General features: G+C 42.8%; 2 protein-coding genes across 5 annotated transcripts; one reads left to right on the top strand and one right to left on the bottom strand.

The window, feature by feature from the left end:
* Window positions 1-5,022: 5,022 nt before the first annotated feature.
* On the bottom strand, window positions 5,023-19,269 carry LOC116335921 (coiled-coil domain-containing protein 171). Of its 4 annotated transcripts, none has more exons than XM_039605527.1 (24): window positions 19,179-19,269; window positions 18,066-18,216; window positions 17,178-17,454; window positions 16,628-16,778; window positions 16,104-16,273; window positions 15,751-15,897; window positions 15,574-15,666; window positions 13,636-13,796; window positions 13,369-13,507; window positions 13,039-13,242; window positions 12,871-12,960; window positions 12,207-12,410; window positions 11,746-11,913; window positions 10,166-10,333; window positions 9,093-9,600; window positions 8,462-8,578; window positions 8,205-8,377; window positions 7,990-8,124; window positions 7,731-7,910; window positions 6,766-6,911; window positions 6,634-6,688; window positions 6,387-6,518; window positions 6,082-6,234; window positions 5,023-5,961 (listed from the first exon to the last, which is right to left on the bottom strand). In XM_039605527.1, the coding sequence occupies exons 2-24, from the start codon at window positions 18,197-18,199 to the stop codon at window positions 5,713-5,715; spliced, it is 3,954 nt and encodes a 1,317-aa protein (XP_039461461.1). In that variant the 5' UTR covers window positions 18,200-18,216; window positions 19,179-19,269; the 3' UTR covers window positions 5,023-5,712. The 4 variants fall into 4 exon arrangements, 3 of the variants coding, with proteins under 3 accessions (XP_039461461.1, XP_039461458.1, XP_039461454.1); XM_039605524.1 differs by lacking the exon at window positions 19,179-19,269 and adding an exon at window positions 18,875-18,940; XM_039605520.1 differs by lacking the exon at window positions 19,179-19,269 and adding an exon at window positions 18,643-18,860.
* A 6-nt stretch (window positions 19,270-19,275) lies between these two features.
* Window positions 19,276-25,495, top strand: wdr55 (WD repeat domain 55). The gene is made up of 4 exons (XM_031759683.2): window positions 19,276-19,860; window positions 21,517-21,623; window positions 23,797-24,066; window positions 24,604-25,495. The coding sequence occupies exons 1-4, from the start codon at window positions 19,309-19,311 to the stop codon at window positions 24,938-24,940; spliced, it is 1,266 nt and encodes a 421-aa protein (XP_031615543.1). The 5' UTR covers window positions 19,276-19,308; the 3' UTR covers window positions 24,941-25,495.
* Window positions 25,496-25,739: the final 244 nt, after the last annotated feature.

Genomic DNA, 25,739 nt, shown 5'->3' with positions numbered 1-25,739 from the left:
TGACTCTCTGATACTTTAACATTAAACTGCATTTGAAACAAAACTTTAACTTGAGGTCTTTAAAAAATACTTTAGATATTTTTGTGTTGAAGTCAGTGTCAGAATATTACAGAGAGCATCTGGATCAGCAGGTTACTAGTAGATGCTGAAGTCATCCAACTATTTACACAAAATGCTCAAATCACAGTCCAGTGTGTCAGTATAGTCACAGAAAAGTATCAGTTTGTTCATATTTTCCCAGACAGCATGAATTTAAAACAGTTCTGTTTTAGTAGGAAGTTGATTTGTGCCTGCAGCTCAAGTACATCTTGGTTAAGCATTTTTGTAACCAAACGGAATAGCTAATTAATAGCATATTAACAATTAATACAACTGATGTGTGAAAATCTGTGATGTGTATGACTCAATCTTAAGTCTCCGCTGCCAAGCCCTCCATCCTCTGAATATCAACTTTTAAAATAATTAAAAGTCTATCCATTTATTTTTTGTATTAACAGAGATGCTCAGACCGCATAGCCGACAGTAGCTCTTTTTGATCAGGAGGTGTAGTGGCTCTGACCATGACCATTTTTCTGGTCTTTTAACCAAGGCTGAAGGAAAAAGGTGAGGGTAGAAATATCACCTTTATTCTCAAAGTTAATTGCCGAAAACAGAGAAGTACAAGCCTAGATAAAAAAGAAGTTGTGTAAAATGTAAATAAACACAGACTTGCAATGATTTGCAAATCTCATAAACCCATATTTGATTCACAACAGAACTAAACTGAGAAATTTTTATAATTTTAAGAAAAAAACAGCAACACACCTCAGGAAAGGTGCGACAGCTCTATGTTTACCACTGTGTGGTATCTCCTCATCTTTTACTGAACTGTTGCTGATTAAGGTACAAGTTGCTCAATCATCCAGGTAAGTAAATCCCCAAAAGTTGATTCCGTTCATCTGGACGTAGCGTTTTCAGTGGGAGAAAAGTTTCATCACTCATCCAGGTGACTTCTTCAGTCTCAGCTGACTGCAGGTTTCCCCAATCTTATAAACAGTACATTTGCACAACGACTGAAAATAGCACTACTGACAAACAATGGGCTGTGAGGTCAGTTTCATTATCATTAATATGCAAACATTTCTCCCACTGAAAATGCTACGTCCAGATGAACAGAATCAACATTTTGGGACTTCCTTACCTGGATGATTGAGCATGCATCAAGACAGCAGTTGCAAATGTTCCTCCAACAGTTTTTCATAGCAGTTGCTTTTACAGCTTTTTGTTGCCATGTCCTATCTTGTTTGAGATGTTTTGCTGTCATCAAAGTCAAAATGAACTAATATTTTTCTTGAAAAGGTTAATTTTCCTAGATTAAACATTTAAAAATGTTTCATGGATTCTATTGTGAATAAAATGTGAGTCCAAGAGATTTGGAAATTATTGGAAGTTGTTGTTTTTATTTACATTTTACACAATGTCCCAACTTTATTGGATACTGTACAACAATTCATCTTTAAACACGTGATTCTGAGACTTCTGCAATTGCATGACCAAGTTGACATTCTGCTTCAAACTTAATTCAAATAATCTAAAGAGGAATAAAGAATTTGTGGCCCCTTGGCGCGATCCAACCTGACTTTCAGCTGTTCTAAAGAGTTTATTCAAACTAGCTCTTTCCTCAGGCCCTCTGCACATGTTCAGGTTTAGTATTCCTGATTCCCATTTAAAGGGATAATACATAAAAAATCTGCTCTGCTTCCAGCATGGCTTTTCCCCGTCTGTCACTTTTCTGCCATTTGTCATCTCAAACGTTGAGTTCAGCGGGCTCCAGAGTTGAATTTTACATGACACTAAAGACTCTGTGTGTGTTTTGTGGTAAACATATATTTAACAGGACATGTTGAGTGCCTGAGTGTGTGTCCTCTCTTTCCACCTTCGTTCCTCCCCCACTCTTCGCAGTCCCTTATCCCACCCCTTTTGTATCTGTGTCATTACTCCGGAGAGCGCGAAGGTTTCTCTTTGTAGCGAGTCCAACTTGGCAGCAATGCAGTCACTGCTGGGAAAGTGTGTGTTTAAGTGTGTGCTTAAATGAAATGTGTGCGCTGTCACAGGTGGAACTAGGACAGCAGGCTGGGAGGACTCGGAGATGGAGAAGAAAAGTTTGTGGAGCATTCATATGGGAGATCGAGAACAGAAACAGGACGCTGACACCTTTTAATTCATTCTTTTTGTACTGATGTTTTGTTTTCTTTCGATGTTCCAGCCTTTAGTTTTATTATTATTTAATGAACAGGAGGCTCGAACTTGGAAGAAAGTTCCTATGATGTTGATAGAAAAACAAACCCAAGAAGAGGCGGCCCTTTCAGGTTTTAATCCTGTTACGGTTCTAGGATCGCACTGCGGATTAACATCTGTCATGTGTGTGAAAGGATAACATGGGATGAAGTTGCTGTTTGACATTTCATTGTGCACGTCAGACATCAGACTTCAGAGCAGAGGTCGATTTATCACATGAAAAGATTCAGGGCTTACTTATATACTTAAGTGTGGCTGCCGAAGGGTAAGGATATTACACCCATTTGCAATCCTAAAGTCATTCTGCACATTCAGTTGCTGTATTTACTGATCTTTAATGAGTTTCAGAGGAACGACTATGCTTCAGCAGAAAAACTGGACAATTTTACAGATGATTAAAACCTAAGTTAATTACCACAAAGTTCTAGGGTAATCTTGAATCATAAGAGCTTTGATGGATTTCAGCACTGTCTGCCTAAAGAGACATCTTGGCCAGAGAGAAATGGTATAAACTTCCATAACTGACCAAAGAACAAACAGAATCAAAACGAACTTGTAATATTTGAACCTCAAAATTGAAAACCAATTACTTACTCAACAAATATCCAGATCACCATGAAAAATATACCCCTAGCACTTGGACTCGTAGTCCAACATACATTATAGGCCTGGGCTCAGCAAGACCTCTAGAGGTGTTCTCAGATAATGCTTTAATATATCATCAAGATGCACCTTTTGATTTACCTTTGAAACTTTGGACTACCATCTAGCCAAAACAATTTTCCTCTTTTCCCCACAGGACTTTCAGGTTTTCACACCTGAAAAAGTCTCAAACTGACCGTAACGAGAAATTTGTTTAGTTTTTGAAGTCCCTGAGTTCATACAGTCTGCTCACTATATTCTGCTAGTCTCTTCTTATGTGGATCTTAAGATTTTTTTTTTCTTGCATTTAAAAATTAAAGTACTCATCAACAAATTTGCCTAAACTCTGTGGAGCTTTAACAATTTTAGAATTACAAATAAAAAAAATAAAAATTTTGGTTCACTGGAAACTTCCTGGATATTATTCCATTGAGGTTAGCGTTCTGTTAATGACATGTGGCCACTCCGTCACATCCTTCCTTTGTAGACTGTTACATTTTAAGGCAAAGGAACTATGAGAAGAGCTAATATTATGGGTAGATACTATCAGGTTTTCATCTGCACTGGAAACATTTTTACCTCATAGACTAACAGTCACAGCAGACACTGTGTTTGGATGGGGGAAATGCTGAGATGAGCAGCCTCAAGTGCAGCTGCTGGTCACTGTGACATGAGGCGAGGCAATTAAAGCCGGCGATCCTGTTGTGTCGCCGCGTGCCGGAGCTTATCTTTGTTTCTGGATTACATGTTTTATCCTCGGAGGGAATTCACAGCTCTTCAGCTAGCCTCAGATTTGTCACTTGAATCTGGTTTTCTATGAGAAAAGCTGCTGTTTCATCAGGAATTAAACTTAATCTGTCGTTTGAGAGCGGGACAAACTCTGACCGCTGCCTCCTGTTCAATGAACCTGTCACTTCTCTATTGGTGGAAAACACTAACTCAGCTGTCCTCTCTGTGATGCTAAGCTAAGCTACCCACTCCTTTCAAAGTGAATGACAGAGGAGTCAACAACTGGAGGAGGGAGACAGCTTTAACCCATCTCCAGGAAAAACTTTTCTGTGCACACCAGCAGTTTCTTTGATACAGATTTTAAAGCTTCCATGTTAAATAAAACCAAAACTGTGTGACCTTTAATCTGTGACAAATAAATACTCTAAAAAAAGTAAGCTGGGAAGGACCGGCCAAAAGAATTCATAAGTGAAAAGGTGGCAGCAGATCAGACATCACTTTGTGCCCAAAATGTGCTTTCATGTTATGCCCAATGAAAACGGTCAGAGAGAGATCAGCTGACGTTTAATTACGACTAAGTGGTGCTTTTGTCTACTTCTTCGTTTCTCTTTCAGGTAATTTTATTTCCCTTTAGTGACAATTTGTTTTCCTTTAAGAACACTTCACTTTTCTTTCAGGTAATTTTGTTTCTTTTTAAGGACACATTTCCCTCTGAGGTCTTTTGTCATTTCTAATTGGGGTCATTTTGTTTCCTTTCAGGGAAATTTTGTTTCTGTTTGAATACAAAGAAGAATCCAGGGCAACAGTAAAAAGCAGGGAATATAAGTTCGATATAAGTATGAAAGGAAGAGTGTAAGAAAGGAGGGGGAGCTGAAAGGGACTCCCCTGAGACAGAGAGAAAAAAACTAAGAACACCTCCAGAGGAAAGAGAAGAGTCGCGTTCAGCTGAATCAGCACGGCTCTCTGTGTGTCAGCAGCTTAAGTCGCTTTGTTAAGACGTCACATACTCAGAGCCTGAGGACGTTTCTTTGGCCCTCACATGTTAATGCCAAATAAAAAGAAAGACACACACACAGCCTGAGTCTTCACACACACACACACACACACACAGAGTTGTCATGCTGATGCAGTAGTTATGAAATATTTGTCTTGATTGCTTTTCCTGCTTTAAAACTTTTGTTTTCAAAACTTCAGTGTTGTTGTCTCTGAGGTCGTGCATCTTTAAACTTGGTGGTCATGCAGTGTTCCTCAGATTATGCTTTATGTCTTTTTTTGCTTACTTTATTTATTTAATTACATAATTATAATTTTGTTTCTACTTTTTGTTCTTATGGTCTCATTTCATGTCTGTGATTATGTCCTCTGTCCTTAGAGGTCATTTTTGATTATTTGGGGTTATTTTTTTGTTTGTGATCATTTTGTGTCTTTTAAAAATTATTTGTTGTGCTCATTTACTCACAGATTAGTAAAATGAAAATGCTGCCATGACTCCTTAGTGTTTTTTTTTAATTTCCTAACAGTAAAAATATCACAATAAATAAGTAAAAACAAATAAAATAAACAAAAAACAAACATTCATATTTCTTCAGCTTTTCTGGTTTGGCTGGACATGTATTTGCTGGTGAGTTCTGTGTGAAAACAAACTAAGTGAAAATGTAACACGAACAGACAATCTGCAGTGAGGTATTTCAATTTGGTAACTGAGTAAAACCAGATGAACAAACTAAAGAAGAATTTTCACTCTCTTTTTCTGTGATGTTTTCTTTCACATGAATCGTTTGGGAAGGCACTCGTCCACAGCACACGGGCAGAAGCGTCTGAGTGACGGCGGCTACAGTGGCGGCAGCAGCTGCTGATCCGTCACCGAGTCGCTGTCGTAACGCGCAACCATCTGGCCTTCAGGCGTCTGTCACCACACAGCTGTGGAGAGAGAATGTTTGCCCGCTACCGCTGACGAATAAAGTTTCAGTTATCTGAAGAAAAAGTTTCCAAAATCAGGACGCCTCCACGACTTCAAAAAACCGTTTCTTCTTCTGTGGTTTGTATCATTACAGAAATGTGCGATCATTTCCACCCTCCGCTCTTCACGTGGCCTCTGTTCTTCTTTGTGGCTTTCTTCACCTTCGTTTGACCCTCGGTGGCTTTGCAAGATGCCGATGTAGGGGTGGAGCTTCCATTTGATGGATGGGTGGGGTTTAACTGAGAGGGTGTGTGGCTTACAGTGATCATCGGGTTCTTTGACAAATCACAGAGGGGAACAGTTTGAGGTATTTCCAGGTCAGCTACAGGAAAGGTTTCTGGGAAATCTGACACCTGAAAAAAAACAAACGTAGTATTTATTTTGAACATGAATTATTACATTTATAAATATAATTAATCACACTAAAGATAGAGACTTATAGAGACCAGTATTTAAAGGAGAGGGAGTCTTACAGGAACAAAGGCCAAGTTGTCACGGAGACAGGCATCCTGCAGCTCACTACGTAGTGCTGTCACATGACTGCGGTGGGAAGAAACTTCCTGCTCAAGCCAATCAATCCTGGAGCTGCAGGTGTGGCAGAGCTGAGAGATGGCGGAGAGAAAACTCTGCACAGAAAGAGAAACATGAAGAGATAAACTGAGAGCGGCGAAGGGTGGAGGATAAAGAGGAGAGAAATGTGTTGAAGGAAGGAATGAAAGAAGAAGAAAGGAGGGGAAAAAATAAGGAAAGAAAGACACTTTCTTCCTTGCTCTGTTACCTGGCATGCTGTCGCCTCAGGAGCTCCCATGATGCTCTCTGCTCCACTCAACTCTAGGTTCTCGTGAGGTAACAGCAAGGGGCGGGGGTTGGCCTTCAGAGAGTGTTGTGATTGGATGAGACTGTCCCTGAACTGAAGACCACACTGCATTGTGTCACCAACTGTGAGGCCCATTGTGAGTTTTCAGCAGTCAAAGTGAGGTCACCTCACGGTGTGTGTGTGTGTGTGTTTGTGCGCATGTGTTCACCTGCTTGCAACTTGACTCTGCAGCCTTCATGCAGCTGACCACACAGTCCCGACGTCTGAGAAACAACAACGTCAACAACCAACAATCTCACAGTAAACAAATATCTGGGTGGAGGGAAAGAGGGTCCGCTACCTGCTGGCATCTCTCAGCTCGTCCTCAGCTCGCTGCAGCCTCTCCTCTACCTGCTTCTTTCCCTTCTGAATCCCAGACAGGTGCTTACCCAGAAACCTCAGCGAGCGTTCTTTCCGAATTACCTCCTGCCGAGCCTCTGACAGCACCTTTTGAGAGAGACAGAGAGAGAGAGACCTAGAGTTACCTGAAAGTAACTATCACAGCACCAGGGCTAAGGTGCCCACTGTGCAGGCTTGCAGGCATCATTTCCACATTAACTGTGAAGGTAGATTATTGACAACATCACCATTAAACAGCTGGCTAAGCACCTCCTGTTGGATATTAATGTAGAAAGTTAATGCTACATCTTTGATCTGTACCTTTATGGATATTTAAAATCCATGCAGTTTGACATTAAACACGCCAGAGTCGGAGAGAGAGTCTGATTGTCTAACTTCCAGTTCACTCAGTTCTTACATTGGTTTTGAAATGTGTTTAAAGCTTTATCTACCAATCTTTTTGTTGTGGGAACAGACGAGAAATTGTTTTTGTTGGAAACAAAGATAACGCTCTTTCATATTCCACCAAACTCCACTAACTAAACTTTAACCTTTCTCTGACAGGAAGATGGAGCTATGGCGAGACTTTTCTACTTTGCTTCTGAACCAAAACATCAAACCACCAAAGTCACGTAACAGGGCAAACCTGCCTGACCAATCGTGGCAGCAGGAGACAGTTCTGTGTTCTGTGAGGTAAAATTACACGTTTTATGAATGGAGTCCGGTGGAGAGCAATTTGGGTGACTTCCTGCTCAGAAAGGGCTGTTTGACAGCAGGTGAAGCGGTGAACATGTTCTCAATAGAGCATCCATCAAGCCCAGGTTGAGTCATATTAGGTGTGGGCGTGGCCTAATCCCACCTGCCGCAGGTAACACACTTGCTGTTGATGTTCAAAAAGAGCAGAGTGAATGTTTGTGTGTGGCATACCTGTGTGGTCTGTCTCAGTGTGCGCTGCGTTTCGGCCTGCTCAGTGGCGTGTGCGTCGACTCGCCGCTGCAGCGTGTGCAGCTGGTTGGACTGTTCCTGGATCAGCATCTGAGCCTCCTGCTCTCTGCTCAGAGCCTGACGGAGCTCCACACACACACTCTGGAAACGCTCATCTGGCACCTGAAAAAACACACAACCACATACAATCATGAAGGTGTGTAGCATGCAGATGTGTGTGTGTCTGTGTGTTTTGCCTCACCATTCTGCTTGTCTCCTTCAGCAGTCCTTTCCTCAGATTGGCCACCTCCAGCCGCAGGCTCCGCCTCTCCACCTCTGCCGAGTGCAGCCGCTGGCTGAAAACCAGGAAGTGCTGCTGGAGGACTGACACCAAACTCTGGTGGCACACAAAGGTCAAAGGTCAGCAGAAGGAGAGAGGTTCTCTGATAAAACTGAGTTTCTTTTGTGTTTAGCGACCTTTGTGTCAGGCTGCGGAGACGTCAGGCTCACGCCGAGCCTCATTCGGCTGCTCAGTGTCTCCTCATTCATGCCACAGGAGGACAGGCTGGACTCTGATTGGTCGAGGATGTGATCCAGGAGGCGGGATAAGCCTGAGCAAGCAACTGAGATCAAGAGTGGAGGGGAGGAACCTCGAGAAACAAAAGAAACAAGATAGTTTTGAGGAGGTCTCTGTGGGTGTTTGTGTGTGTGTGTGTGTGTGTGTGTGTAGTTACCAGAGTCTGCCAGAGCCCCCTGCAGTTCAGACATGGAGGTCAGAATGGTGGATGAGAGACGTTTAGATCCAAACAAACGAGCACAAAGACCTTCATGACCGTCAGTCAGCTGTTTGTCTAAATAAAAAAACAAAAGTTTCTCAGTTTTCTTTCGTTTTTGTTTTTTTTAAACACGCTCCATCAAACATTTATCATGTATGAAACACTTCTTATTGTCAGCCTATGAACTAACTGTGACAAAAAGTCTGAAGCTTTACAAATCAGGACATGAAAATCCTCCAATCTTCCAAAATGACGCAAGTCCACCCTTACTGCTGCCACAGGAATTCAGAGGCTAAGCAGCAGCCAGCTGCTGATAATCAAATAATCGGACTGCACCTCCACAGCACATATGTGAGTCTGGTAGCTTGACCATTATACTGACACTCAGATACACAGTATTTATACTGCTCTCTCAGCTGCTGTACAACATCTGTGACATACAGCACATACAACAGTAAAACAGTGTTGTCCATGTCTGTCTCAGCACCATCTCTAACATCAGTGGGTTACATTCTGAAGACGGTGTTTCCTTGAGCTCCTACAAACACACTGGAGGCGTTTCCTTCCTTGTTTGTGGAGGTGTGTGTACCTGGTGTGTCTCGAGTCTTCTGTGTCGCTGTATCCACCCCTCCACAGATGCAGATGGCTGGAGCTCCGCCTCCTCTCTCCAGACGAAACAACACTGTCGTGTTCCTGGCCAGCGAACACCACCTCCTCACTGCCAGCACAGCGCACACAATCCTCCTCCACCTCCTCACGGCCCTCCTCGTCCTCTCTCTCTTCTTCTCTTCCTCCTTCTCTTCGTCTTTCTCACCCTCCAGAGCATCCACCAGCCTCCTCACCTCCTCCTGGAGCTGCTCCCGCTCTGCCAGCCGCCGGCATAAGAATTTCTTCTGCTCGGAAAGCCCACACAGACGAAGGTGAGTGTGCCTCAGCGCTCCACCCAGCAGTGTGCAGGCTAAGAAGAAGGAGGACGACTCCTTGCGGCTTCGAGAGAGGAGGCCTCTGAGCTGGGAGAGGTCAGAGGTCAGCGAGGAACAGCGTTGCTCCAGAGAAGAGGCGCGATCACGGAGAGAGTCGTGCTGAGAGCGGCAGAGCTGGAACAGAACATGGAGGGGTTAGCATCCAAAATCAGAAACACGCTGATTCAGCAAGTGACGCTTCTAATATAAAAACACACACACAGAAACATTTGTAATAAGCAAACACAAAATGAAGAAATTACAAGACAAAACTGACAATCTGCTATTCTCTAAACATATTATTTTAATCCAAACCTGCGTAAATGTCCTTGTTCCAGCTTATAGTGTGACTCTGCTCAGTGACACAAACTTTGTAATAACTTTGTAACAAATCACTATTATCCTTTGCCTTTTTTTCTCCTCTTCACTCTTTGGTGAACTTTTTCTGTGGTTGTAAATGCTGCTGCAGAGAATTTTATGCTTTTGGGGACAACAAAGTTGGAAGTGAAGAGAAGATTTTTGTATCTGTTGTCTCATCTCTTCACAGAGACTCTGACCAAAGGGACTGATAACTGAAATCTCTTTGCTTCCAGCCTGCTGATTCAGCTCAGAGTGCCTCTGTCGCTGCAGGGTGACATGACTGACATCCACGAGGAGCGGAAACACTCCAGGGATGAGTGTGTGTGTGAGTGCGTGTTACCTGCAGCTCACTCTGCAGCCCCCTCACGGTGTGTGTGTGCCGTCTGCTCCACTCCTCCTCCCTCCTCCTCACGCTTTCCTCCAGACGGGACAACACACACTCCTGACTCCGCTGCAGCTCGCGCACACACACACTCTTCTTGTTGCACACGCTCTGCAGGTGGGCAATCTGCAGCAAGAGAGGGAAAAAAAACAAAAACAAAAACAAAAAAACAGGTGGGGGGAGGCAGAAGAGGACAGCAACATTTTAGCCGCATGGGAAAAATAATGTTCACAGTCTGTCAGCAAACTGTTAGCTGCAGATGTGCTACAGCTGGCAAGTACATGAAGCAAAACCTTCATGTAGTTCAGTCTCACCTCGCCATACTCTGAGTTTCTGCTTAGCCTTCTGAATGATGCCACAGTCCTGGATGAGCCCCCAATTTATTCAGATAGTAAGGAAGCTAAGGTTAGCCAGCTTGCTCCTATATTGGGTACCAATATGTTAGCTAACATTAAACAAGATAAAGCCACTTTTATCAGATGAAGCCCATTTAAACAAACAGGAATTTGACCGGCATTCAAGTATAGTTCTTTCAGCATCAAAATACCAATTGATTCAAATTCAAATTCAACACTCAGTCTGTCTTTATTTTGACTAACACAGGTTAACAAGTAGGCAAACACATATAAATGCAAGCTATCTAAAGCTGTGACCACACAGGAACTGATTCCCACTGACATGGTAGCCAGAAACCATAGACACTAGGTCACTAATAGGCAGACCATTCAAACCTTACTATTAGAATACCCTCGAGCTTGTTGTGAAAAATAATTAAAACTTAATAATAAATAATTAAACCTTGTTGAAATGTTGTTGAATTGTACTTTCCTTGTTTCCTTTGACAGTCAGTTGCAGATTGTATACAGACACTGATACAAAAAATAACCGGATAGCTTGCAATAGAAGGACCATGACATTCAGCAACTACAAGTGACTGCTGGTGACGCAAAGTGAGCGGGCCCTGAGATGTATTTTTCTCAACATTGAGGCAAACCACTGAAGCAATGAGAGTGACAGATACCGTTGATTAACTCATGAAAGGATAGTAAACACATTTAAGGGTTATCTAGCCAACGAGAGTCCAAATAACCCTGTGGTGACCAGATTTGGCACTTGCATCTAAACAATAGGCCTATCTACCATTTTTCTTTAACTATTGGCTGTGAAAGAAGTTAGTCAAGGCAAACAAAGTTCTCACAAGTAATAATTTTTATTGGCTCTGTAACAAAAGAACAATCATCAGAGCTGTAATGATTAATGAATACTTTTATTCTTGGAGCCGAGCAGAGCTGAACAGAAAACACCTGAAACGAAACCTGGATTGTTTCCAGTGACCAGCTGGAGGCGACTCCTCTGAATGTCCACTTAATCCTGGTTTCAGATTCTAGTTTCAAGTCTTACTAAATAAAACATAACAATTATTTTATACATAGTGTTCCTTTAAAGTAAAAAAGAACAATAAAGCAGGAAAATGTTTTAGAGGTGAAGTACTTGCTAATCAGCGTGTGAATTCAGCTTGGTTTCATTCACAAGTTTACCTTGTCGTTGGATTTCCGGAGGTCAGAGGTCAGCTGGTCCACCTGCTCGCTGATGACGTCACACAGCTCCTTCCAGGTGAAGTTACCCAGAATGCCCTGGGACTGATCAAGGAGGACGCAGCCAGCCAGCAGGCGCTGGTATAGGCAGTAGAGGAAGGACAGATGGGCCTGACACACAGACAGAGGCTCAGTATGAGGAGGCTGTAATGCATTTAATCCTCAGCTGTAATGATATAATGACATCATGCTGCTGAGAGAGAGTGGGCTCAAACTGTGACTCTGCTGCCACACAACTTTATTTAAAGTGTTTAACTGACAAATGTTTTACACAAGTTAAATTCAGTCAACAGAAGAAAAAAATTGTTTGACGTAATGGACAGATTAATGCAGCATCAGAGTGAGGAGGCAGCTAGAAATGTTAGAAAGACAAAAGACAAATGTTAAAAATCTCGATTCATCACCGTCGACTCTTTCTTGTAGTGTTCAGTTATCTCCTGGACTTCTGCTGTCCTCTCCTCCCTCTCCTTCTCTAGTTCTCTCTTCCTCTCCTCCCTCTCTCTCTGCAGCTCGGCCTCCAGGCTTTGACTCCGTGTCGACCAATCAGAGCTCTCCTGGCGTAAGCGAGACACCTCCTCCTTCAGTTTGAGCGTCTCCTGTCGAGACTCCTGGAGAAGAAAAAAGAGAGGGAAACAGGTTGAGACAAAAATATCTTCAGATGTCCTCACCTTCCAACAAACCAGGAAATGTCTTTACAGATTACACAGAGATCCCAACCTTCCACCAACGTACTGAAAATCTTTACAAAAAAATGTCCTTTTAAAGTAACAGTCCCCGCTTCACAGAGACACACTTGTGTTAGTCCCATCCATCCAGAAAAAGAGACTTGGTGTTTCCACTCTCATGTCTGCTTCTATCACATCATGTGATTTATGTACATGCTGGATTCTGTCTATCAAGGAGTACCGAGATTCATTAGAAACGTTGAAGCCCTTAATCTGGGATTTTATTTATTTTTACCTTTATTTATTAAGGAAAAAGAAAACTCATGCAGTGGTCCAGCACTGGCAGTCCACATTAGTCCCCTTCTTGTCTGGGATTACATTTAGGAAAAAGACCTGTACTTACATCAATCTGACTCCTCTGATCTGAGGTCAGCTGCTGAAGAGTCTGGTTCTCCTCCTGCAGCTTCTCTGACACCAGCAGCAGATCCTGGAGCTGCCACAGAAGAAGAGCAGGGGAATAAAATCATAATTCACCAGCTGAAACACAGAAATAAATGAGAGGAATCTGTACCTGTCTGTCAGTGTCTAACAGCCTCTGTTGGTATGAGCTGAGCGTGGTCCTCAGCAGCTGCAGGACTTCAGCATGAAGACTCTGTTTCCCATCATCCTCTGCAGGTTCCGTTGATGGTTCACTGGTGTGCTGTTGCAGGGCGTCTCTGATCTGTTTCACACAGGTCACAAACGCCTCCTCTGTGTCGCACTGCCTCTGAACGGCCTAAACACAGTTCACAGAAATGACCAAGAAGAATTCAAATATTCCCTGTGATCGTAGTGCGACATGCACATGTCACACAAACATGAACACACCGATTTAAAGCGTGTGTGTGTGTGTATGTTTTACCTGCTCCAGCAGTGAGTGTGTGTTTGCGTGCTGTCGTTCCTCCTCCTCCAGTTTTTCTGAGAGGTCAGCGGTCGTCTTCCTCTCTGTTTCCAAAGCAGCACTCATGACAGACTTGCACTGCTCGTACTCTGACTGCAACCTGTGCACATGTTAGAAATCCAAATTACAGACTACTAAAGCAAATACAGCCTTTAGTGATGTGATTGGTTGATTAGATCTTATGACTGTTTATATATTTTTTAGCCACATTTTCTGCAGTGACCTCACCTCTCCAGAGCGCGCTCAGTGCTGCTATTCCTCTCTCTCTCCTGGCTGTAAGCGTTCTCCACTTCTCTGAACTGAGCTCTCAGCAGCTCCAGGCTCCTCTGCGCCTCCTGCTGGACGGACCGCTCCATCGCCATGGCTGCCTCCAGGTCCCGCACCCGCAGCTGGTGGTTACATGAATAGAGAGAAATAGTGATAAGACTTTAATAAAACTTCAATGATTCGTTATCAGTTCCTTTAGTGAATCATTATTATTTTAACGTATGTCGAATGAAGTTGGTCTATGCAGGTTACTTGTTTGTTCGATCAGCCTGGAAGCATAAGATTCTGTTGGTTTGTCCTCATGTTGACCCCACAGCCTCATCTTGCACAAGACTGTGAGCATTTCACTCAACAGAGCAGAGGCCAAAATACTTCAGCTGAAGTTTCAAAATGTCAAATTTGAATCTAAACCAGGTGATGATGTCAGGCAGGTACTCACATTACACAAAGACAAAAGTGATTGAAAAGTGAGGTTTCATAAATAGAGATCGAAAATGTGATGTCAAAACCGCAAAGGATTGTAGGTACGAGTGGCAAGTAGTACTAGCGCACGCAGGCTTTCACATGAAAACAGTCACACAGCGATAAAAAGAAACCCAAAAAATGGCAAGAAGCTGTTGTAATATTAACTGCAATAACCGGTCGCATGACAGCCACGGGAAGCCGACGGGTAAAGAGATCGTTTTTTATCGGATTACGTCGTGGAAGAAAAATAGTTCAAACCATGTTTCCGAGGTAACAAAGAGCCGACGGATGGCCTGGATTGCAGCCATTCAAAGACCAAATATAACGTCCCTGAACACTCCAGCTCACATGTTAGTCTGCTCCAAGCATTTCCACAAAGGTACGTCTTCTGCCTGGCCAGCAGATCGTGGCTCAAGAGTTGGGAGTTCGCCTTGTAATCGGAAGGTTGCCGGTTCGAGCCCCAGCTTGGACAGTCTCGGTCGTTGTGTCCTTGGGCAAGACACTTCACCTGTTGCCTACTGGTGGTGGTCAGAGGGCCCGGTGGCGCCAGTGTTCGGCAGCCTCGCCTCTGTCAGTGCGCCCCAGGGTGGCTGTGGCTACTATGTAGCTTGCCATCACCAGTGTGTGAATGGGTGGATGTCTGGATATGTAAAGCGCTTTGGGGTCCTTAGGGACTAGTAAAGCGCTATATAAATACAGGCCATTTACCATTGTAGTTATTACGTAATTTATCATAACATAATTGTTGACCATATGATAATAAATATGTGCGTGATGAAAGCTGGGCAGCACGCTAACGTCCTTACTCCACTCTGTATGCTCGTATGGGTCTGACCGTTTCACTCCTTTGATTCTTTCCTCGTGCTTTTTTTGCCTTTTCGTCAAGTCTGTCTTTGTACGGACCTGCCGTGTTCTCCTTCATTTTGTACATAACTGTTTTTGGGGCAAATAAAATGCAAGTGTGGATTAAAACTGCAGAATTAATGGTTACCGGTGCTGTAAATGCTAGCGCTTGATGCAGTGTTTTGATTATGCTGCCACTCGTACCCACAATGCAACGCGCGAAAGTCACGTGGTCTGTCGATCTCTATATTCAAACTAAGAGGTACAAACAAAGGTCATCGCTTCATTCAGAGGTCCTCACATTGACTCACAGTTCTCGCTTTCATTCAAAGTCCCTGCATCATACAAAGATCCTCGCTTTGACTCAAAGTCCTGGGACATTGTTTTAAACCAAAGCACTCAACTTGTTTGCATTTATAACAGTTTCACAGGTTGAGAGCTAGAACTGGTCCTTAATTCGAGTCGTGGATCACACAAAGATTTTATCTGATGCAAGTTGTTTAAAACACTAGTGATGTGTTTCCTCTGTTAGTAAAAACCTTCTGCACTTTCACTGAATATGTTAAATCACTGGCTCTGTGTGTTTGTTACCTGGATGATCTCAGAGTTGAACTTTGTCTCCAGGTGAGCACCTCGCTCTGCCTCGACGTTTGACTGAAGAGACTTCACCCTTTGCTCCAGCAGCTGAAGAGAGAAGACACACATCTGTTTTTTCTCCTGTTTCCCACCCAATTTCAAAAATAGGAACAGGGTCTCGCCTCCCCTCACCTCCTTCTGCCTGCGGCTCCTCTCCTCTCTCTCCATCAGCTGCTTTAGCTCGTCGGCACTTCGTCTTTTCACGTCGGCCTCCTTCTCTCGCTCCTTCTGCACCTCGGCCAACCTCCTCTCTGACTCCTCCAGAGCAACCTCCTGATCCTTGCAGACCAGAAGACACAAACCAAACCCCAAGAAACTTGTTTGAGGGGAAGAAATACTGGATTCAGTCTGTTTTTCAGCCCATTAATAAGGCTGATAAATGAAATAACATTTTAATCATCTTTAACTTGAATTTCTGAGTCTTTCTTGGTGACATTAGGCAACGCAGACTAAAAATCAGAGCTCTTTTCTGTTGTGACTCGAACCTGCAGCAGTTGGTGCAGTCGCTGGTTTTCAGAACTGAAGCTCTGAATCAGTCGATCTCGCTCCTCCACCTCACGCTGCGAAGCGTACCGGTCCCCCTCGCTGGTCTGCCGCGTGATGTCCAGAGCTTTCTGCAGCTCCTCCACTGCCTGCTGGAGCTGCGCCGCTCGCTCTGACGCACAAACACAAACACCATTAGAGCTGCTGCTCTAAACAATGATGTTTATAGACCACGTGATTCACACCGTCCTGCTGAGGATTTTGTGAGTACAGATTTAAAAGTTCTTATATTGTCTTTGACTGGTCGACACGAGAAACTCTACAAGGACAGAACTTTGTAGCACTTCATTTCACAGATGACCCCACAATCAAAAAGGAAGGACGTTTACAAGTCTCCTCTGTTAAAGTGACATCATGTGTTGCACTAAACTACACAGCCAGCTTTTTTCTAATTGGCCCATTGTGGGAAGCCTGCTCCTGCGAGGGATTGCATGCAGCATGAAGCAGAAAGGTGCGTTGGATTCACCTGTGAGCGCCTGTTTGTCTCTGCTGAGCTCGACGACTCGCTCGGCGTCTCTGCGGCTCAAAGCCAGCTGGTACTGAAGCTCCACCCTCTGAGCCTCGCCGCGCTCCACCGAGCAGCGGAGCCGGGTCAGCTCTGCCTGCAGCTGACACACCTTAAACACCACAGTAAACACACACACCTTGTGATTTTTATTTGTAGATGATTATTTATCATTTCCTTAATTTTATTACTATTATTTTTATTTATTATTAGTATTTCTGCCCAAAGTTTCTTCTTTTTATCTTGAACATTGTGGATTTCCGATGCATTATTTGAACTTTTTTGCCAAATCTCTGAACATTCTTTCTTTTTTGGTCACAATTTTCAGGCGACTTTATTAAACGATTCACCTCTTTTTAGATTGTTTGGATGACATGAAGGGGGAATTTATCTCTTGAAAGCCAAACTGTTCTTGTAGCAGGCTGTAAACATGTTTAAAGTTGGACATTTTGCTGCAGGAGCCTCAAGTGGACATTAGAGGACCTCCAGGTTATGATTGGCTGTAGCTCACCTCCTGGTTGTGGCTCGCCTTCAGCTGCAGTTTCTCTTTCTCCAAATCGTTGACTCTCCACCTGAGCCTCCTCCACTCCTCACCCCCATCGCGTCCTTCGGATGCCGCCCTCCTCCCTCTCCCACTCCGCCCCCCATCTCCTCCGCTTCTGTCTTTCTCTCTTCCTCTCTCTTCCCACTCCTCTTCCTCCTCTCTTTTCCTCTCCGCCCTTCTTCTTCGTCCGTCTCCTGCTGCCTGCTTCTGTTTCTGCTGCAGAGTGTCAAAGCTCAAATTTGACCTGAAGAAAGCAAGAAAATATTTTTTCATTAAATACCCAAATAACAGCTTAACTTAACCTCAGAAATGTGATTTTTTTAAAAAAAATTTCATTATTTTTACATTTAGCTGATGCTGTGGACACGTTCAAACACGAAATTGTGTTTAATCAGCCTTCTGTCCAGTTTCTTCAGATTCTTCTAAACAAAATTCTACATTTTTGTTTAATTTTCACCTTATCTTTTGACTTTTTGTCTCAAAATTCACAGAATCTAATTTTATTTTAAAGTTCATTATGTCTGTGACTCATTTCCCCACATTTTTACGACTCATTTATACCACTCATAAAAGATCTTAATTTTAGCATTTATAATTAAGTCAAAATTATAACTTCTTATATATTAGCCTTTTTGACCTGTTTTTTTAAAAATATGTCAAAGTATGCTTTTAATCCCCCCCCCCACTAGACTGTTCCCCTTTGGCTCTTATTTTAGTTTAAATCTTAAAACAAAAGAAAAAACAGACATTTAATTCTTTTATCATCCAAAGTTTACATTTTTAAGCCCAATTAGACCTTAAAATTTGCCTTGTGGTCACAGTATTTCCTTTTTGTCCCAACATTTCTGCACCCACCTTGCCTTGTCCTCCCCGGAGCCCTGGGCTCTGCTGCCCGCGGGTCTCTTTTCAATATCCCGGGGCTCTGCTCGCCTCTCCCCGTTCTCGCTTCGGTCAGGTTGTCTCCTCCTCTTTGCTGTTTCTGTCTGCATATCTGAGTTCAGTGACCCTGGAATTGCATTTAAATGTCTGTTATCGTCACGCCTGAAGCTGTCAGATTTCCTCTTTGTGACCCCGGAGACTCTTTTGGTTGCTCAGACGCTGCTGTTGCCCTGCCAGCAGACGCACACGAAATTACAGCGAGCTCTGTTTACAAATTGTCCAAGTTAATTATTACCTACAAATAATAAAGCTTATACAAGTTCTACAAAAACATTTACGACTAGTGATGAATAAACGGACCAGGTGATCACTAACAGAACCCAAAAACTTTATAACTTAAATCTCTACGTACATCCTCAAGTGCTATGAATACTTGTCAAGTGGTTCCTGTTGGGATTTTTATCATTTTAAATAAGTCTTTTTGGCTTACATATGTGCCGAATTATTTCAAATACTCTCTTCATCCTAACCAAATTGTTAACTTTTCACTTACTTCTCTGACACTTGCCAGCCATCGAGTCACCGACAAACTCCATTATTTGTGAATGAAGCTTTGTTCTCGTTCGATAGACAATCCCGAAAAAAGACGCGTACTTAAAATTACCAACATTGGAGCTGTATTTTAGCTTCACAACCGACTTTAATCAGTATGCGAAGCTCAGTGTCATCTTATCCAAACACGAATTTAGAAAGAAAACGTTTAAAACGCTGTTATTAACACTTACTGTCGCACTAACCCCAAAGCCGTTTGAATCTGACGCCATCTTTAGCGTCAGTACGTCGTTTCCGGATCACCGCTGGATTGGCTGGTTAAATTTTTTTATTTACATATTTATTTTTATTCAATTTTTAGGGCAGTTTATCAAATTAAATTAGATTTCATTAAGTTTATTATTTTTGTTATAATTTAGTTCTTTTAAAATGAACACAATATTTGTGCAAACTCTTTATTATATTAAAGAGTTTGCACAAATATTGTCCTCAGAACACACAATATAAGCGAGTAAGCTTCAGCATGTTTATTTTTACCTCTTGACCTGCCGAGTGTTCTTCTGCATATGTGTGGTTTATTTGACTACAGCTTGGGGGCGGTATGAGACTGATTTCACCTGCATCGCTTCTTTAATTCAACGTGGAAGAAGAAGAAAGGCAAAACAACATGGCAGCTACCACAGAACACGTTGAAGTAGCGACAGAAAGTTCAGAAACTGAACAAAAAGAAGCTCCAGAAACTACCCAAGACCCCGAAACGTCTGATTCTGAGCCGGCCGGCTCAGAGCCAGATCCGGACCCTGATGAGGACGAAGACGAGGATGCGGGCGAGCCGCAAGGACCGAGAATCCGAGATACCCCCATGGACCTCCGGCTGGAAGCGATCGCCAACACGGTTGCTCTGCACCCGACCAGGGACGTGCTGGCCTGCGGGGACGTGGACGGGGACGTGTACGCTTTCTCGTACTCGTGCACGGAGGGCGAGAACCGGGAGCTGTGGTCCTCCGGGCACCACCTGAAGTCCTGCCGCCAGGTGCGCTTCACGGCGGACGGAGAGAAGCTGTACAGCGTGTCCCGGGACAAGGCCGTGCACCAGCTGGACGTGGAGCGGGGGCAGCTGGTAACACGGATCCGGGGGGCCCACGGGGCTCCAATCAACAGCTTGCTGCTTGTAGACGAGAACGTCGTGGCGACCGGAGACGATGGAGGCACCTTAAAGGTCTGACCATCTTTAATCCGAATTTGAATCTGTGTTTTAAGAACACACCCAGTTATCAGAAAGAGATTTAAGAGATGTTTTTGTGCCAGATTCAGTCATTAATACACAAAAATTCAAAATTTAAACATTGGGGACTAAAGATGTTGAGTGTTGCAGGGGTCAAAATTTGAAGAGGCGGACTTGTTCCGAAGTTTAGAAGCAACTAAAGCAAAGCCTCTGTCTCATGAGTTCTTGGAACAACCAGAAGCATCAGGTCAGCTTAAAGATCTGTTTGCAGCATGCTTAGTTATAAGTTGAGAAAGAGGGTGCTACTGCATTTGGTGACTTAAAAACAGACATTTTCAAATTAAATCAAAAACTTACTGGAAGCCAAAACAGGTCAAATATGGCCTCGTTTACGTGCGCCTCTCAGGAGTCGATTTAGACTTTTGCAGGGAGTCTACCTAAGTAGAGGTGGCTGTAGCTCAGGTGGTAGAGCAGGTCGCCAACTAATTGGATGGTTGGTGGTTTAATCCCTGTCTGCGTCGGTCTGCATTGCACATATCCTTGGCATTAACCTTGAATTGCTTTCTGCATTCATCAAAGTATGAATGTGTGAGAATGCTGGATAGAAAGCACTTATCTATCTAACACATTGTTATACATTACCATAAAAGTGCTTGTGTGAATGGGTGAATGCGGTAAGTTGTGTAAAGTGCTTTAAGTGCTCAGAGTAGAAAAGCACTGTATAAGAACCAGTCCATTTACTACAACCTGTAAGCAGACGTTACAGTTGTAGTATAAGCCAGCAATGGCAACAACGTCTGCCATTTATGCTTATGCTGGTGCATCATGTGTTAGTGATGTCCAGATGTTTCATATGCTGTGCCAGCCATGATGGAAACAAATAAAATGCTGGAACTTTTTTTCCCCCAGGAGTCCCCGCTCTTTGTTGTGGTTAGTTTTTTTTTCAGGAGAAAACACTGTATTGCTAAATGTATTCACCCATCCAAAACATTAAATTCAGGTGTTCGATTCACTTCCACGGCCACAGATGTATAAAATCAAGCACTGAGGCATGCAGACTGCTTCCACAAACATTTGTGAAAGAATGGGTCGCTCTCAGGAACTCCGTGAATTCCAGCGTTGTACCGTCATAAGATGCCACCTGTTCAGCAGGTCCAGTTGTAAAATTTCCTCAACACTAAATATTCCACAGTCAGCTGTTTGTGGTATTTCAACAAAAGTGGAGGTGATTAGGAATGACAGCAACTCAGCCATGAAGTGTTAGGTTGTGTGAAATGACAGAGTGGGGTCAGCAGATGTTGAGGCACATAGTGTGCAGAGGTGGCCAGCTTTCTGCAGAGTCAGTCACTCCAGACCTCCAAGCATCACGTGACCTTCATATTAGCTCAAGAAGAGTGTGTAGAGAGCTTCATGGAATTAATTTTCATGATCGAGCAGCTGTGTCTAAGCCTTACATCAACAATACAAAGCATTGCAGTGATGTTAAGCACGCCACCACTAGATTCTAGAGCACTGCTCTGCTGTATTGACTGATGACATTGATGAAATCGTCCTGTTTCTTCTGGTCTTTGGAACAATTTCAGAACCTTTTGAGCGAGTTTGTTTTTTTAATGCAGGCTTACCTTCCTGTGGTTTGTTTCCTCTCTGAAGGTGTGGGATATGAGGAAGGGGACTGCCATCATGGACCTGAAACACCACGAGGATTACATCAGTGACATCACTGTGGACCAAGCCAAGAGGATCCTGCTCACAGCCAGGTAACAACAACTACTGATCAACTATAGACAAAATCTACTGAACAATTCAGCAATCTCTCTGGATCACTTGGATCTTTTAACATCCAACAGCCATGCAAACTTTACCTTCATACTTTGTTTTCTGAGTCACTTTTCTGAACGGCATAGAGATGGATCATCCCTGATATCTTTATAAATACTGGAAATATTCAAACCAGCCAAATCATTTTTACACGGCCTCCAACTGTCACAATGGTGTAGGTGTAGCTCAGGAGGTAGAAGGTTGGCAGTTCAATTCCTTGATGCTCTGGTTTGCATGCAAAATTATCCTTGGAGAAGATACTAAACTCCAAGTTGCTTTCCCTATACTTTTTGTCTCTAACCAACTTTGACCAGTAATGTAGTTTAACAAACTACATAATTTAATGTAATAAATAAGAAAACTCCTTGATAGTTGGCTGCTCTAAACAAGTTATAACACATGGGACGTCTCCTTGTTAGCTCTCAGCTGTGATAGGCCGACGGCATGAACACCAAAGTATGTGAATATGACAACGTGACCTCAAGGTCAAGGTTGGAGGTCAAGTTTCTCTGAACATCACCTAGGATTGTCAAATGTATAACACAGGTGCATGTGCTAGGAGGCTGAGAAGTAGCACTGGTGGTGGTACATTTGACTGAAGGCTCACGTCTAACTTTGATCTTTTGCTGATGTTTTGATAGTCACAGTGCCATTAATGCAGAGTTTTCCCAACTCAGCATTAAGTGCATGTGCTGCTCAGCTAACGCTATAAAGTGAATCCAGATACAGTTCTGTGCAAAAGTGCTGAGCCAGCCTTCATTTCTTTATATTTTGCTAGAAAAGTGGCAAATGTGCAGACATTTGTGAAAACACAGTATAGAAGACCAAAACAGTTTGTATGATTCTAACAAGCTTGAAAGTCAATATTTGCTATGACCACTTTCTAGATATATTTTTGCTGCATTGGCAGCGTGCTTGAGATCATTTTAACGCTGTAAAAAAAAAAAAGCCATTCCCATGAAGTGGGAATGCTTACCAAATGGGAAGCATCTGACTGACTTTAAAATTAAAAGAAAGCCTGACTCATTGGAAGAAAAATATATAGAAATGAAGGATGACTCAAGCCTTATCTACAGTGCTATAGGAATAAAATAAAGAGTTGACATCCAACTCAAAACAACATTGATTTAGATCCCGGTACAGTTTTCATGAGAAATGTGTTCCGCAAGACAACTTACTGTAGAAGTCAGTCATGACAGCAGCTCACGTGATGGAATTGGAAAATTCCTTTCATATTAAAAAGGCTTGAAGCCAAAGCCAGTTTGTAACCCACTGTCAGTGATGAAATCCTGACCCACTGGCAATTCTTTGACTCATCTGAACTTACACATCTGTAGAAACGCATTTTTTTTGTTTTTTTTAAACATCAATGCCAACGTCAGCAGGGCAAGGTTTTGAAACCAAAATAGATACTCCAAGGAAGCCTGAAACCATTACAGACTGTGACACTTGGGGTGCGCGTGAAATTGATTTGGTTGCAGTTTTTTAAAACAGCCTAAATGTGTTTTTAACCCTGGAGATTTCAGCCAGACATCATGTATACTTATGAAGGTATAAGGCCTCAAAAATACTGGGGAAAAAAAAATCACGTGAATTTTGAAGTTTCCTAAATTTCAGCCCAACTTTATGCACTTAGGTGTTCTTAATGAAAACGTAAAGTTTGCATTGTTTTATTACATATGCTGAAGTTAAGGTACAGAAAAAAAAAAGCCTACTCTGAAGAGGTGAGTGGAAAGGACGCATATCAAACCTAACCCTCAAGAGGTCATTGGAAATTTGGTGGATGTTAAGACGTCAAATGTGAAGGGATAAAGTTCTCAAAAACCAACTGATAGTTGAGCTGCTTTAGACTTACTGTCTCTGAGTTTATTAATCTGATGAGTTAGTATTCTACAGTTAAGGATACCTGCAATAGGTAGGGTGTAAATGCACAAACCGTTCCAATGTCATATACCATCCTTAGCTGTGCTCCATCCTAAAATAGGCCTCTAAACTTTATATAAGCTGTTGGTTAACTACTTAGTGATTTGCGGGTCTTCTGTGGGAAAGACAGAAATGGTGATCCTGATCCACCATCTGAGCTCCAATCTGATTTGCTGTGATTTGTCACAGTGGCGATGGCACCATGGGCGTCTTCAACATCAAAAGGCGGCGGTTTGAGCTGCTGTCTGAGTACCAGAGTGGCGATCTGACCTCGGTGGCGCTGATGAAACGGGGCAAGAAGGTGGTTTGTGGCTCCAGCGAGGGGACCATCTACATCTTCAACTGGAACGGCTTTGGAGCCACCAGTGACCGCTTCGCTCTCAAGGCTGAGTCCATAGATCAAATCCTCCCAATCACTGACAGCATCATGTGCACCGCCTCGATAGACGGGTACATCAGGTGAGTTGTGTTAACACTGAAGGTTTAATACAAAATACAGTTTGATGTACACAAATATTTACAAAGCCTTACCCATTGTAGGCCCTGTTCCCTGTTTGTGCCGTTCAGCTGGGCGTCTCCTTCATGTTAGAGTGAGATATCTGCCAGTTAGAGGAGATTATTAAAGATCTTCTTGCTTTTGACATTACTAAAGCTCGATAAAAACCCTGTTAGTCTTGTGTTAGCCTTTACTGCAGAATCATTAAAACACAGAGCGTTATTCAGGTAACTTAGCATCTGTGCACCATGTTGGTGACACACAAAAAACATCTACAATGATTCCTCTGAGGTTGGTTTTGAACTTTAGGCCATTTTCAAAAGCCATCTGCAAACCTGTCAGTACATGTTTGTCTGATCATCAGTAAAACTGCATTAAGTCAGACTTGTTTTATGTTGATGCTGATAAACAAATGGTACTCGTTAAGACTCATCAGACATCAGACTGTCTGAACAATTGTTGATTTAACTTACTAACAAATTCTGTCTCTCCACCATCAGAGCCGTCAACCTTCTTCCCAACCGGGTCATCGGCTGCATCGGGCAGCATGTTGGTGAACCCATTGAAGAGCTCGCTAAGTCTTGGGACTCGCGTTTCCTGGTCAGCTGTGCCCACGACCAGCTCATAAAGTTCTGGGATATTTCCAGTTTACCCAACACGACTGTCAACGAGTACCGCAAGAGGAAGAAGAAAAGTGGTCGGATGAAGTCTCTCACCAAGAAGGCCCATGGTGACAATGACTTCTTTTCAGGACTTGTTGAGGAAACTGAGAAGAAGGAGGGAGAGGAACAGGAGGAAGAGGAGGATGACAGTGACAGTGACAGCGACAGCGATTGAAAATGGAAGTCATTATGCCTTCGGATAGATTAGTCCTAAAGAATGGGTGTTTCTGCTGTTTGGGCCAGGCTTTTGCTTTTGATGGATCCCAGTATTGTTAGACTCTGACCAAGAAACAAACAGCCACTGAGGACTTTACATGGATTTATTTTCTCTTGAAATGTGCTGGGATTAAATGTGAATGTCTCAGAGGGGAAAATGCTCTTTAATATTAATACTGTAGATCAGTACTGGCTCTGTAGTGGTCTGTTCTGCATGTTGAAACTCAGTGCTTCCATGATACAGTCCATCAAATGTTAATTTAATTAGTGTGAAGTTTTGGAGATGCCTGTTGTCAGCCATATTAAAATAATTGAGAAGAACTTTAATATTAGATGTTGTGGTATCAGTAGTTGGGTGATGGATCGATGAACAATTCCCAAACCTGAGTAACGCTAAGATCCAAAAACAGACTTTGCTGTCACATTTATAGGCCTGCAGGATATCTTGTAAATTTGCTGAAACTGTAGTTGTATTAAACTCATTTCTCTCAATAAAAGCATTGTTTATATTGTATGGATTTCTCATTTGAACTAATAAAATTTAAAAAGGAAGTATTAATTTTGTATTGTAGGATATCAGCCATCCGACTCATGGTAGTCTAAGGAGCTTGGAAAGAAAAGAGACTGGACTTGTTTTAGTTACTTGAAGGCGTTTCATTTCTCATCCAAGAAGCTTCTTCAGTTCCAAAACAAAATGGTGGAGAGTCCCAGGTATTTAAAGGCCAGTGGGGGTCGTGCCTTAAGAGGGTCATTGACCC

The sequence above is a fragment of the Oreochromis aureus genome, linkage group 3, assembly GCF_013358895.1.
Source record: "Oreochromis aureus strain Israel breed Guangdong linkage group 3, ZZ_aureus, whole genome shotgun sequence".
Lineage (NCBI taxonomy): Eukaryota > Metazoa > Chordata > Actinopteri > Cichliformes > Cichlidae > Oreochromis > Oreochromis aureus.
This window is presented reverse-complemented; position numbering and strand designations above follow the sequence as displayed.